Below are 15,070 nucleotides of genomic sequence, written 5' to 3'. Positions count from 1 at the left end.
GTGGGCTAGGCTAGCAGGCTACATGGCCAGGCTTTTATGTGAGTGCTGGCGATCAAAACTCAGGTTCTCGAGCTTGTATAGCAAGTACTTCTAACCACTGAGCCATCTCCCTTTTTCCTGAGGTCATTTTCCAGCCGTTACATTAAACTGATAGAGAGTTCTAGATGCCCCAAATGATAGGTCTTTATTTAGGCGATGTTATTAGATGCCATGTGCTGCCTTTTAATAGTTTCAGTCCCTAAGGTGACCTTCCCATTAGAGCATTCAGAAGCATCAGGGTCGCAGATTACTAGAAGGTGGCAGATGAGCAGGCCCTTGTTCTGTCTGGAGCCATGGCTCCAGAGCCTATCACAGAGGCTGGGCATGCTGCAGGCCTTCAGTCACAGGACTTGGGAGATGGGGGCAGGAGTATAAGACTACCGTAGACTACATTGTTATGGAAGAGTTGAGCCAACAAGAATCAAGCATGCATTTAAAAAGACAGAAGAAGCTATTGATGTGTGGCCAGAAACCCGAGGTGATGCTTTGAAAAGGTCTAGTACTGCTTGTGTGCGTGCGTGCGTGCGTGTGTGTGTGTGTGTGTGTGTGTGTGTGTGTGTGTGTGTGTGGTAATTAACGGGTGGCCTTTGAGCTCTGTGCCCACCAAAAGGAATTTGTGTCACCCACATGTTCGCAGAAACAGAAATTGCAGAAATAAACATCTCTGCAAATAGTTGTTTTGCCGGCAGCAATGAAAGTGTGCAAACATTTGCAGGTAGCAACAAAGAGAATTGCTTTCTTAGCAGATAGTGTGTGGCCTTTGTGCAGAGAGCTTCGAGAATCGCTTCTTTAGGTCTTTGTAAACCGTTGTCTTTCACAGATGAGAAGGGGCCTCACCATGGTTTCTAGGCAAGAATTTCTATTAGGTTGTCATGAATAGAGCAGTAATTGATTTTGTTAGATACATATGTAAGAATGTTTTCTTGCCAGGCGGCAGTGGCGCGAACTTTTAATCCCAGCACTCGGGAGGCAGAGCCAGGAGGATCTCTGTGAGTTCGAGGCCAGCCTGGTCTACAGAGCTAGATCCAGGACAGGCACCAAAACTACACAGAGAAACCTTGTCTTCAAAAAAAAAAAAAAACAAAAAAAAACCAAAAAACAAACAAAAAAAGTGTCTCTCTTTCTATATGTATATATTTTCATATCCCCTCATCAATATAAGACTATCTCAAAAAATAGTATGTTTATGTATCATAGAAACAGACTTACCTGATTTTGTTGGTTCTCTTTGGATCATCTAATCCTGCCAGAAAATAATTTAGTCAACACATTCTTTGGTCTGACCCAGCTTCTGATGCTGTACAAAAAGAATCAGGGCCTGGAGAGATGGCTCAGCTGTTAAGAACACTTGCTTCTCTTGGAGACGACCCATGTTCTGTTCCCTGTACTCACATGGGGGCTCACAAATGTAACTTCAGTTCTGGAGGATCTGATACCCTCTGGCCTCCATGAGCGTCAGGTGTGCGCATGGTGTGCATACATATGCTCAGGCAAACTCCTTACTCGCATAAATGAAATAAGTACCTCTAGTGGCATGTAAGGACATTACATGATGTTTAATATGCTGACAGCATTTTCACACATGAAGAATGCATGAAACATTGCCTTCAGTTCACAGTGGTGTTCTTTATACCGTATCTTTCTGGTCCGACAAGGGGAGTGTCGCGAGAGGTTATAGTTTTCAGAACGGTCCTATGTCCCTGGGTTTTAGTTGATTGTGAAGCTGGACTGTCCAGGAGTAACCGGTCTCTTTTGAATAGGTACAGACCCCCAGACCTTCTCTGTGCTGATTGGAAACCGGGAATGGATGAGGCGCAACGGTTTAACCATCTCCAGTGAGATCAGTGACGCCATGACAGACCACGAGATGAAAGGACAGACAGCCATCCTCGTGGCTATCGATGGTAACCTCTGCCTGAGATTAGAACACAGTTCACTCCTCCGCTTTGTAAGAGGCCTCCTCTGCCCCTCCCCCACCCCTTCCCCTCCCTTCTGTTCTTTTCTTTTCCTTCTTGCCCGCCTTCTCTCCTCTTCTCTTTGCTTGTCATTATTTTCCTCTCTTCTTTCTTCTTATTTGGAAAGCTGGTCTCCCTTTCTGTTAATTTAATGTCTTTTCCCAGGGTCTCTTGCTGTCTTTTCACTCGGTCTCTTCTCTTGAGGCCCTTTCTTCTTTTTTTAAAATTATTTCTTTTATTTTTGAGATTATAATAGAATTACATCATCTTCCCTTCCCTTTCCTCCAATATACCCCTCACTTGCTGTCTGTCAACACCATGGTCTCTTTTTCATTAATTGTTATTACACACAGATCTGTATATACTGACTGGTTTTCTGTGTCAACTTGACACAAGCTAGGGTCATCAGAGAGGAAGGCGCCTAAGCTGAGGAAATGCCTCCTTGAGGTCCAGCTGTAGGGCATTTTCTCAATTAGTGATCAACGAGGGAGAGCCCACCCATGGTGGGTGGTGCCATCCTGGGCTGGTGGTCCTGGGTTCTATAAGAAAGCAGGCTGAGCAAGCCAGTAAAGCAGCACCCCTGCATGGCCTCTGCATCAACTTCTGCCTACAGGTTGCAGCCCTGCCTGAGTTCCTGTCCTGACTTCCTCCAATGATGGACTATGATCTAGAAGTATAAGGCAAATACACCCTTTCCTCTCCAACTTGCTTTTTTGTTTGTGGTGTTTCATCAGAGCAATAGAAACCCTAAGTAAGACAATGTAGATGTGTATATTTCTAAATATGTAAGTACAGCCAGCTCAGTCTGTATAATGTTACTCTTATGTACGTTTTCAGGGCTGACAGGCTGACGGTTTGGTACTGGGTAACCAATGGTGTCTCTTCCCTGGGGAAGACTATTTCTCCCACTCTCCACTCTGAGTTCCTTAAGAGTTGAGGCCCGTCCTTCCTTTGTCACCGTCTCCATCTTGATCCAGTGCCAGCTCTGCTCCCGAGGTGGCAAGTCAGAGTCATCCCTCTCAGTCATCACTACAGGCAGGACAGGAATCTACCTCCCCGGATGCCCTCGCGCCTTCCTGCTGTCCGACTCATGGATGGGCGCGGTTTCTCCTGACTCTGTGTCTTAGCACTCAGGGGTATACCAGGCAGTAATGCTGGAGACATCGGAACTTGTGTTTTGTTCACTTTAGCGTTCGTTATTCGAACGAAAACTGGAGTTGAATAAAAAATAGTTTACAACACTGTCTTTTGAATACTCCAGTCAAATATGTCTTCCTGCCCCAGTCTCTGCCCCCCATAATGCTTATAAACCTTAGCCCCTGCAGCTCCTTGTGGCAGGATTGGATTAAGTAGAGGACGCCTGCTCTGTTGTGTTCCTCTTACTGTGTCACGAGCTTTCCTAGGTTAGATGTCCATCATTGTAAGCACCATTTGGATACTTCTCATATTTTAATAGCAAACACACACTAGTTCTTATTATGCAAAAGGTTCTTGGCAACCATATATGTTTCCAGTGGAAACTGTGGAGAGTCTGTAGGGCTTTGGAGGATGTGCGGTTGTCCCTGTTCCTACCCCTTCAGGAGCCACTGTGCACAGTTTGCTATCATTTCCAGCACTGAGAGCCCAGACACTGCATCAGGTGCTTCAGAGGGTCACTTCCTGTGGATGACGTGTGAAGAGAGCCATCCTCACAGGCCCTGCCTGTTGGCTGCTGCTGACTGCGGCTGCTTTGTTTCAGGTGTGCTGTGCGGGATGATCGCCATCGCAGATGCTGTTAAACCAGAGGCTGCCTTGGCTATCTATACACTGAAAAGCATGGGTGTGGATGTGGTTCTGATCACGGGGGACAACCGGAAGACAGCCAGAGCCATTGCCACTCAGGTATGGCAGTGGCCAGACGTTCTTTTTCCTTCATAATTACAACCAAGCCCACTGATGCAAAATAAAGAAGCAAATAAGTAAAATAAAAATAAAAAAATAAAAGTAATCTAAGCTAACTTGGTATAAATAAAAGCACGCCTTTAATTCCAGCACTCTGAGGCAGAGGCAGGTGGACCTCTGTGAATTTGAGGCCAGCCTGATCTGTGGAGAAAGTTCCAGTCAGCCACAGCCACAAAGAGACCTTGTCTCAAAACCAAATCCAAGTAAACAAACAAGAACAACAAACAGCCTGTTATTTAAGCATCCTTTTCAGGAGTGCTTTTTTGGTTCAACTTGCTTTATGGACGGAAGTGAATGACTTGATCATGACCCACGTAGTTCTGAGCTTGGAGCACAAGGACAGTATTACTGGGTGGTTGCCTATCCCCATAGACCAGGGCTCTAGTGTGAATGCCCACACATTGTATCTCCACCCCTGCACACGGTACTCCAACCAGCCAGACACATGCAAAGCCCTGACAATGTCATTGCTGCCATGGATCCCTGCTTCTGCTCAGCTCTTACGCCTCCTTCCTTCCAGGTTGGCATCAACAAAGTCTTTGCTGAGGTATTGCCTTCTCACAAGGTGGCCAAGGTCCAGGAGCTCCAGAACGAGGGCAAGAAAGTAGCCATGGTGGGAGACGGGGTGAACGACTCCCCAGCCTTGGCCCAGGCCGATGTGGGAATTGCTATTGGGACTGGCACAGATGTTGCCATCGAAGCAGCAGACGTGGTTCTTATCAGAGTGAGCTCAGCGGCGTCCAGGTCAGAGGAGGGGCTGGGGTTGGCATGAGTCCGTTACTCAGGTATGCTCCTCTCCTGTAGAATGACCTATTGGATGTGGTGGCCAGCATTCATCTCTCCAAGAGGACTGTCCGGAGGATCCGGGTCAATCTGGTGCTGGCATTGATTTATAACATGGTCGGAATACCTATTGCCGCAGGTAGGTAGGGGCAGCGCTCAGCTCATCTGTTATGTCACCTTTGGTCTCTCTACTGAGTCCCCGATGAACTATCGAATCATCCACCTCTTGGACTGGCTGGCCAGACACAGTGTGGAAAGTCCTGGGAGGGCCCCACAACCTCATTCACTCTGACCCTCTATAGATAGCTGATCAAGGGGCTTGGCCCTTCATTTAAGGTGACCCTATTCTCTGAGGAAGAAGTATCATGGCATGTTCTGAGGTACCTGTTGTGTCAGACACAGTGACTGTTGTCTCAGAGCCTATCTTAAGAGTGAGTACTGCCCAGACTCCAGTCTACTTCCCACAAATAACCTGGACAGAAAAGGTATTTTTCTGCTTTGGAACTGCCCTTCCTCCCCTCCCACTGTGGCGGGGGGGACAAAAAAAGGAACCAGGCAATCAAGGCAAGGGGACATGCCAGACACTTCTGCAAGACTTTGTAGGCTAAAAGGTCCTGAAGGTTATTTTTTATTACATTTTATTTGTGCGTGTGTGTGTGTGTGTGTGTGTGTGTGTGTGTGTGTGTGTGTGTGTATGCATGCATGCGCACATGGGTATTGAGGTCAGAAGATTCCTTGCCAGAATCAATTCTCCCATTCCATTATGCAACCCCTGGGACAAACTCAGGTCATTAGACTTGGCACAAGTACCTTCACCCACTAAGCCGTCTTGTTGGGCCCTGACCCAAAGTTCTTAAGCACAGCTTTCCTGCCTCAGTTTCTCTTTTATGTCCACGTGGTTAGTCGTGACTTCTATAATCGAGATTATCCAGCCTGCCTCAGCCTCCTGGGCCTAGAGTCAGACAAGCGTCTTTCTGTCTCCAGAGTCAGCTCAGGAGCTTCATTCCATTCTTAAGACTCCTGGGGATGTCTGGGACCTGGCTTTCAGCCCTCCCTAGAGACCGGATCATTAGCTTTGTAGACAAGTACTGTGGCCATCCATAGTGTTTATCAACTTGGTTCCCAACCCCTGAGCTGGGTGGTGCTACCAATACATAGTTCTAATCAGGACAGGCAAGAGAGACCCATCTTCCCTTCACAGCACCTGCTAGCTTTTGAAGGTGGTCTGACCTTGGAAGCTGGTGGGCACTGTCTTTCCTAAGTCCTCTGAGAGGGCTCTCAGTATTCCCTGGCTGTCAGGTGACACTTGCCTATTTTTTTTTTGCAGGTGTCTTCATGCCCATTGGTATTATCTTGCAGCCATGGATGGGCTCAGCAGCTATGGCAGCCTCCTCTGTGTCTGTGGTACTCTCCTCTCTTCAGCTGAAGTGGTGAGTCCTGGGCCTGGAGCCGCTGCAGGCTTCACTGTCTGTGTTCACAGCAGGCAGGGGCACACCAGCATGCTTCCTGGTTCTTGTTCCCCATCCTTTATCTGGGAAAAACACAAAGGAACTTGCAGATTTCTGGAGTGATTTTTCACCACCCTGGACAAGAAACTGCCCACTTACCAGTTGTTGTAGGCTGGGCCTCTCTCATGTGCTCATGGCTATTTATATGAACACCTGTAGGCACATGATCCCTGTGTATTACCATTTTTTTCTTCTTAACAAAAGATGTGCATGGACTAGGGATACAACTCACTAGACGAGCAACTGTCTAGCATGTGCAAGACCCTGGGTTCAGTCCCTAACACTGCCAAAAAATAAAACATTGGTTTATTTATTCATTCATTTAACAAAAGTGAGTGACAGACTACTATGTACATAGGGACTATTTACATAGAAAGTTTTTGGATCAGGTGAACTTGAGCCATGGGAATTCAGAGTCTTTTTCCCTTCAAAACCCATGAAATTTTGCTACATGTGTTACTGAAAAATGTAGATTTCACCAGAGGAAAAGAGCCTTAAGTCCAGAGTGATTCGAGTACTCTTGGATTCTTGCCTTCCAGCTATAGAAAGCCCGATCTGGAGAGATATGAGGCACAGGCCCATGGCCGCATGAAGCCTCTGAATGCATCCCAGGTTAGTGTGCATGTTGGCATGGATGATCGACGGCGAGATTCTCCTAGGGCCACACCGTGGGACCAGGTCAGCTACGTGAGCCAAGTGTCTCTGTCCCCTCTGACGTCAGACCGACTGTCTCGGCATGGTGGCCCAGCAGCAGATGACAACGGGGACAAATGGTCCCTGCTTCTGAGTGACAGGGATGAAGAGCAATGCATCTAAGAGCTCCAGGTGGCAGCCCTGGGCAGGCCAAGGTGCTCCTTCTAGGGGAGCCTGTACCCACTCACTGTGGGTGAGCCGGCAGGTGCCGCCCCAGCAAGCAGCGTCGGGGAAGTGAAGCTCATCCCGAGCCCTGAGCATCCTGCTAGCCTTCCCGCAGTAGGTGGCAACTTCCCTGGTGTTTCTGCAGAGACTGGGTAGGACTGTTCCCTCAGAAGCCTGCTAAGATGGGCAAGGTACACTGCTCTCCCTCTTTTCCATTTGGGCAAGGTCACACCCTGCTTGGGTTCTAGTACAGGAGAGGAAGCCAGCACTCTCTGCAGAGCTCTGCCTACTGTATTTGCATGGCTGTCTGCAAGTTGAGGAACCATCAGTACTGAAAAACCTAGCCAGGCCCCCTGGAGAGTTTCCCCTCCAGAGATGTTTCACACAGCGAGCTCCATCCAGAGCTTTCCCATACCAAGAGCTCCCAGAAAGCTTGGAGTTCCATAGCACACACGGGCCATGTAAGCCTCGGGCCACCTCAGATGTGCCTGTCGTTTTCTGGTTGACATCCTTGGTACCAGGATGTGGTTGCCCTCTGTCTTCTGAGGACAGAGTTCTTGTCGTGGGCTAGGCGTTCTGGCTCTTGCATTTTCTGCCTAAAGGTGGCTCCCTGCTTTGCACCCCAATCCCAAAGCTTCCTGGCACCCCTCTTTACTCTAAGGGGAGAGTTCTGTCTCACTTAGAGCCCCTTCTGAAGATTTGAACATGCTTCTCCCAAACAGTTGGAGGGAAGCCAGAGCCCATTTTCCTGTAGGGTCCAGGTCCTTGCCACCCAGGGCACCCTGTATGGCCCTGTGGTGACCTGTGGTGCTTAAAGCAGTGTCCCTTGGGGGATGTATGCATAAGGGAACCTTCCTGTCACCTAGTGGGGTCCAGTGGAGTTTGTCACATCTCCTAGTGTGTGTACCTAGAGGGAACTGTCCCATCAGAAGAGAGTGGTTCTTGAGAGATCTGTCTGCTGCTGACATCTAAGAGGGACCTCCACAGCTCCCCAGTTTAAAAAAAAATGCTTTTGTCATCAGTGACGATTTGTGATCGGGTGGCATCAGAGGGCAGAAATGGGTCCAACTTACCTGAGTGGCTGAACTACCTGGAACAGATTACTCTCATTTATGACATAAAAAAATATCGCCTTTATTGAATGCCACTTATTGCTAGGGGCAGTGTTAGTGCTTCTTGCAGACTCTCTCTGCCACCCCCACTCTCCAGTAGCACAGTAGCTATTGTCTGCATTTCTAAAACAAGGAAACAAATTCAGAGGGGCTCAGTGTCTTCCCAGAAACTCACAGCCAGTGTTCAGTTCAGTAGGCCCTGAAGGATTTTCTGTACTTCTCCTGCAACCTTAAATATCAAATTTGCTTGGTAAGAGTAAACTGGACTAAGGTCCTTGTCTCTGGAGGAACGAACGTGCCAGGAGATGTATGAATTGTATCAACTTAGAATGCAGTGGGTCATGAGGTTGCTAACTTCACTTTGGATGGCTGGTTTCAGTTTTGCATATTAGTTTTTGCTGAGTTTTATCTTCTAAAATCTCAGTATAGGGATTTGTTGTGCCCTTGTTGTTTTTAACCCTCTACCCACTTCTCCAGTATTCTCTTCCCATTGTTCCCACCCATTCTGTCTAGAGCTTTGTTTTGGAATTTTTCTTGCTTTGGAATAAGGTAATCATTTTGTAAAGACTCTAATTGTATTGATTTTTTTTAAAAACCTAAGAACAGAAGCATCACATTCACATGTAGACATGAAAATATTTATATAATTGTACAAACAAACAAATAAATAACTTTTTAGATTTTCAAAGAGTCAGGAATCTTTTATGGCTGGAGAACAGTTCCCTCTTCAAAAACTTTCAATGAAGCATGAGGATAAAATTGCATTTTTTTTTTTTTTTTTAAATCTAGGAGTTGCCTCTGGCTTGCTCTGTCTGCATGGCCAACTCATGCAACCTGACTGGGGAGGACTCTTTTGGAGGGACAGAGAATAATAGGATTGTAGCAGTGGGGACACGAGGTGGTGGGAACCCCATTGCCCTGCCCTGGTTGGATCCCCTCAGCTGCATCTGCTGGCTGCTGCCTGAGTGGCATGCAGGACTGCAGAGAGGCCTTTGTTGAAGTCACTGCCCCCAGGTTGACTGACGGGCTTTGATCTGTAGTAATCGGTACCGATATATGTTGGGGTCTTTGCCTTGAAAGAGTGGGATAGAAGACAGTGGAAAAACCAAGACCAGGGGCTTCTTCTGGGGAACTAAAGTTCTGCTTGGGGTGGCCAGGTACCTTAAATGAAGTGTACCCTAGTGGTGTAATTTGTCATCCAATCCAGGACACTATGAAGAGTAGAAAGAGTGTCACCAGAGGTATGCTGGTGTAGACTGAAGTTTCTTGGTCCTGCCTGGTCCTGTTTGGGCGGCAGCTGTTTTTATAAAATAATCACCCAGAGGCTTAATATTAATTACAAACTGTTTGGTCTATGGCTCAAGCTTATTGCTAGTTAGCTATTACATCTTAAATTAACCCATTTCTATTTATCTATGTATTACCACATGTCTCGTGGCTTCACCTGTGTTCTATTACATCTTGCTCCCCTGGCAGCTCCCAGTGGCTCCCCGACTCCACCCTTCTTTTCCCTGTATCTCTCTTGGATTTCCCGCCTGACTATATCCTGTGTTGCCATATGCCAAAGCTGCTGCTGCTGCTTTCTTGTTCTTCTTGTTCTTGTTCTTCTTGTTCTTGTTCTTGTTCTTATTCTTCATGTTCTTCTTGTTCTTGTTCTTGTTCTACTTGTTCTTGTTCTTGTTCTTGTTCTTGTTCTTCTTGTTCTTGTTCTTGTTCTTGTTCTTGTTCTTATTCTTCATGTTCTTCTTGTTCTTGTTCTTCTTGTTGTTGTTCTTCTCCTCCTCCCTTTTCTCCTTTCTCCTCCTCCTTCTTCTTTTTTGGGGTGGGGGGAGGGTTGGATACAGTTTCTTTGTGTAGCTTTTGGAGCCTGTCCGGGAACTCGCTTTGTAGACCAGGCTGGCCTTGAACTCACAGAGAGTCACCTGCCTCTGCCTCCCGAGTGCTGGGATTAAAGGCGTGCGCTACCACCACCCAGCCCAAAACAGCTTCTTTATTAACCAGTAGCAGCAACACATATTCACAGCATACAGAAAGACCATCCCACAGCATGCTGGTGACATCATCCTTTACCTCTTGGTATCTGTTTCTCAGTGCCAACATTCATCTGTTGTGGCTCGCATGACCACATAACCAGATGGCCAGCCCTTGTATATTCCTGAGTACTGTGCACTGCGTGGTCTCTAGCACACCCTAGAGGACTTCACAGTCCAGGCATGGAGCTTCCATGTATCATTGTGGAAAGAATGTTGTTGCTCACTGTAGGGAGGATTTAGCAAGCTCCCCTGAAGGCTTCCTCAGGCATCAGGCTAAATCCCAGCATCTTCCCATTCCTGAGGTTCCTGATAAAGGGAAGAATTGTGATGGGAATACCTTTATAATAGATTAATGATAATTCTGATTTTAATGGCATCTGGAAATTGGCATGTCATAAAATAGATCTCTAAACTGTTGTGCTAATTGAATATGGAACTGGGACTAATAAAGGTGACTTTCACTTTAAGGAAATTCAGGACAGACTAAATTCAACCAATCATACTATTTAAGTAGAAAAAGATTATCTGATTAAAAGATTTGGGGAGATTGGGGACTTTAAAAACCCATGTCAGGGGCTAGAGTGGTAGATCACTTGCTTGGTATCCCATAGGTTCAATCCCCAGCACAAATAAAATAAAGGATTTCCAAAGACAAATTCCCTAATGTACTTAAAGTTCCTGAGTTAGGAAAGGTGTATTTGCATACCACCAGAATCCCATCTTTCCTTGGAGCACAGATACCAAGTCATACAGTAAGCAGCCTCCTGGTTCTTTTTCCCTTTGCAGGTATGTGTGCAAACTGGTTGGGTCTGGCGGAGTAGGAACTGCTCTGTGTCATTTTCATCCTGGACTTGAGCCAGGGGGGAGCACCATTGTCTGGGGTCACTCATGGTGAGATGTCTGCTGTCTGCTTGTCCTTTGTGTGAGGACAATGACAACAGCTGAAATGACAGGAGAGAATCTGAGGTTAGTCAGGCTGAGAAATCCCAGAGTTGCCTTTCTTCCATTCAAAAAAAATGAGTAAGCAAATGTAAAAGCATCCATCTAAGGACCAACATGAAAATGAGATCAAAGGAAATTTAACCTTTTTTCCTCTGAAGTAGAAATGGCTATTACATCTCAGCATCAATAAAATGAGCCAAGAGGGTAGAGCTCTTCCCAAACATGTACAAGACCCCAGTACCAGCCAAACCCTCTAACTCTTACAACAAAAATTCTAAGTGTAGAAATAGAGAAAGCTGGTGGAGAAAGAGGCCCCATAAACCACCCTAGTGTCAGGAGGGGAGCTCAGGAGCAGGATTTGGTAGAGGAATATCCTTGGTCTTTGTAGGGGGATGCATCAGGATGCAAAAGTGGCAGCGTCTCTATGCTTCCTGTGGTCCAGCCTTCACCAGCTATAACCACTGAGAACGGAAGAGATGCAGTGACTGTGGGAAGGGCCAGTTGTGACATGCTACAGGTCCCATCTCTCGTTTTTGTGCCTCTGGTCCTCACAATGCTCATAAAAGCTCCGTGCATACATTCCGTTTTCACTGACAGGGAGCTGGGCTTCAGCCTTGTTGAACTCGTTACCTGGTAGCTTGGTTCACCAACCGCCTCACTCTGGCCTCAGCTTATAATCCACTGTACTCCTGGTGAAAAGCTCTCTCCTCCAAGAGCAATGCTGGGCTTTCCTGTTCAGTAGCTGGGTCTGTCCTTTGGCAAGACAGTGCAATTGAGAGTCACCAGATGTCTCTCTGACCAAACAGCACCCTAGCCCAAAGCTAGAGCTCAAGTTCTCTTGATTATTATTTTTAAAGCATCTGGGAATGGATTGATTGATGATGATGATAAGGAAAAGGAAGAAAGAAGAAAGAAGGAAAAAAGAAAGAGAAGAAGGAAGAAGGAGGAAGGAAGGAAGGAAGGAAGAAAGGAAGGAAGGAAGAAGAAGAAGAGGAGGAGAAGGGGAAGGGGAAAAAGGGGAGGAGGAGGAGGAGGAGAAAAGAAGAAGAAGAAGAAGAAGAAGAAGAAGAAGAAGAAGAAGAAGAAGAAGAAGAAGAAGAAGAAGAAGAAGAAGAAGAAAGAAGGAACAACTGTCAGAGAAGGGGAAGAGTGAAGCTAGGGCCTGGGTCCCTCTAAACTTCAACATATTTAACATGTCTCTGAAATCTGGGGTTCCTAGCCTCCCTGTGTTTGTAGACTTTAAGTACATGTTGGGGTGATGCCATGGTCATTGTAACTATCACCATCACATCTGAGTTTTGTATTATTCAGGGTGATAAATATGGATCTGTTTGCATTCTTCTATGTACAGCCATCTAGTTGGACCAGCACTGTTTACTGAACATACTGGGTTTTCCCCTTCCCCCACCAGTGTGTATGTCTGACTTATTTGTCAAAAATCAGGTGTCCATAGGTGAGAAGACTTATATCTGGGTCCTCAATTCTATTCCATTGGTCAGCCTGTCTGCTTTTTTCCTATACTAAGCTGTTTTTATTACTATAGCTCTGTAGGATCAGGGATGTTCTTTTATTATTCAGGATTGTTTTAGCTATCCTGGATTTTTGTGTGTGTGTTTTCCATATGAAGTTGAGAACTGTTTTTTTTTTTTTTTTTTTTTTTAATTTCTGTGAAGAAATGTTTATGGAATTTTGATGGGGGTGGCATTGAATCTGTCGATTGCTTTTGGTAGGATGGCCATTTTCATTATATTAATTCTACTGATCCATAAGCATCATTCCATCTTCTGGTGTCTTTCATTTTTTTCTTCAATGTCTTAAAGGTTTCATTATACCAATCTTTCACTTGATTGTTTACAGTTATTGCAAGATACTTTGTGCTGGGGGCTGGAGGGTGTTGTGAAAGGTATTGTTTCCTGATTTCTTTCTCAGTCTGCCATTTATATATAGGAAGGCTACTGGGTTTTGTGTGTTAATTTTGTATCCTGCTACTTTGCTGAAAGTGTTTATCAGCTATAGAACTTTCCTGGTGGAACTCTTAGGGAATATGAATACAAACATATTAAATCACACCATCTGCAAATAAAGATACTCTGACGTCTTCCTTTGCTATTTGTATCCTCTTGATCTCCTTCAGTTGTCTTATTGCGTGGGCTAAGACTTCAAGCACTGTTTTGAATAGGTATGGAAAGAGTGGACAACCTTGTCTTGTTCCTGATTTTAGTGGAACTGCTTTGAGTTTTTTTATTTAGCATGTAGGCTTGTTATATATTGCTCTTATTATGTTGAGATTATGCCCCCTGTATCCCTAGTCTCTCTAGGACTTTTATTATGAAGGGATATTGGATTTTGTCAAAGGCCTTTTCTGAATCTAATGAGGGTTATATGAGGGATTTTGTCTGTCAATTTGTATATGTGGAACCATCCCTGACTCTTTGGGATGAGGCTTACTGATCATGATAGATAGTCTTTGATGTGCTTTTAGATTTGGTTTGCAATTATTCTATTGAGAATTTTTGCTTCTATGTTCATAAGAGTCTATAATTTCATTGTTGGGTATTTGTGTAGTTTACATTATCAGGATAAATTTGGCCCAGTAAAAAGAATTAGGCAATGTTCTTTCAGTTCCTGTTTTGTGGAATAATTGCAGGAGTATGGGCATAATTCTTATTTGAAGATACTATAGAATTCTGTGCTGAGTCCATTTGGCCTTGGTATTTTTTTCTGGTTGGGAGGCATTTAATGACTGCTTGTATTTTAGTAGGCTTTACAAGTCTGCTCAAATTGCTTACCTGGTCTTGTTTTAACTTTGGTAGGTCATATATATGAAAAAAATTGTTCATTTCCTTTGCATTTTCCAGTTTGGTGAAGTACAAAGTATGTCCTTGTGATTCTCTGGGTTTCATTGATGTCTCCTTTTTGTCTTTAATTTTATTAGTTTGGATCTTCTCTCTGTGCCCTTCAGTTAAGTTGGCTAAGGGTTTATCAGTGTTACTGATTTTCTCGAAGAACCAACTCTGTTTCATTGATCCTTTATATTTTGTGTTGTCTCTAGTTTATTGATTTCGGCCCTGAGTTTATTTCTTGCCATCTACTTCTTTTGGGTGTGATGTTAATTCTTTTTGTCCTAGAGCTTTCAGGTGTGCCATTCAGTTACTAGTACAAGATCTCTTCAGCTTTTTTATGTAAGCACTTAGTGCTCTGAACTTGCCTCTTAGAAGTGCCTTCATGGTTGATAGCTTTGGGAATGTTGTGTTTAGTTTCCATGAGTTTGTATATTTTTGTTGTTTCTATTGTTGTTGATATCCAGCTTTACTCCATGGTGGTCAGATTTGATGCAGGGTGTTGTTTCAATTTTTTAAAAAATTATGTATACATGTAGCATTCTGTCTGTATGTATGCCTGCACACCAGAAGAGGGCACCAGGTCTTATTCTAGATGGCTGTGAACCATCATGTGGTTGCTGGAAATTGAACTCAGGACCTCTGGAAGAGCAGTCAGTGCTCTTTTTTCTTTTTAATTTTTAATTAAAAAATTTCTCATTTATTTTACATACCTACCACAGTTTTCCCCCTCTCTCCTCTCTTCCCGTTCCCCCCTCCTCATCTACCTCCCCTCCCCATCCACTCCTCCTCCATCTCCATTCAGAAAGGGGCAGGCTTCCCATGGGTGTGACCAAAGCATGGCACATGAAGTTGAGGCAGGACCAAGCTCCTTCCCCTGCATCAAGGCTGGGCGAGGTAATCCAGCATGGGGGATAGGTTCCCCAAAACTAGCTTGAGTGCCAGGGACAGGTCCTGATCTCACTGCTAGGAGCCCCACAAACAGACCAAGCTACACAAGTGTCACACACATGCAGAGGGTCTGGGTTTGTCCCATGCAGGCAGGTTCTTTAACTGTTG

At 45.2% G+C, this 15,070-nt stretch overlaps 1 protein-coding gene across 3 annotated transcripts in view; it reads left to right on the top strand.

The window, feature by feature from the left end:
• The window catches only part of Atp7b (ATPase copper transporting beta), a 79,513-nt gene extending 70,666 nt beyond the window's left edge, over positions 1-8,847 (top strand). For all 3 annotated transcript variants that reach the window (XM_036166835.1, XM_036166836.1, XM_036166833.1), the window contains 6 exons: positions 1,800-1,943; positions 3,733-3,875; positions 4,456-4,659; positions 4,740-4,857; positions 6,046-6,148; positions 6,766-8,847. In XM_036166835.1, coding sequence (XP_036022728.1) covers positions 1,800-1,943; positions 3,733-3,875; positions 4,456-4,659; positions 4,740-4,857; positions 6,046-6,148; positions 6,766-7,042 — 989 coding nt within the window. In that variant the 3' untranslated portion in view covers positions 7,043-8,847. The remainder of the gene's footprint in view (positions 1-1,799; positions 1,944-3,732; positions 3,876-4,455; positions 4,660-4,739; positions 4,858-6,045; positions 6,149-6,765) is intronic.
• Positions 8,848-15,070: the final 6,223 nt, after the last annotated feature.

Source organism: Onychomys torridus, chromosome 17, assembly GCF_903995425.1.
Source record: "Onychomys torridus chromosome 17, mOncTor1.1, whole genome shotgun sequence".
NCBI classification, from domain to species: Eukaryota; Metazoa; Chordata; class Mammalia; order Rodentia; family Cricetidae; genus Onychomys; species Onychomys torridus.
Note: the sequence above shows the minus strand (reverse complement) of the source record. Positions and strands in the feature narration are given on the sequence as shown.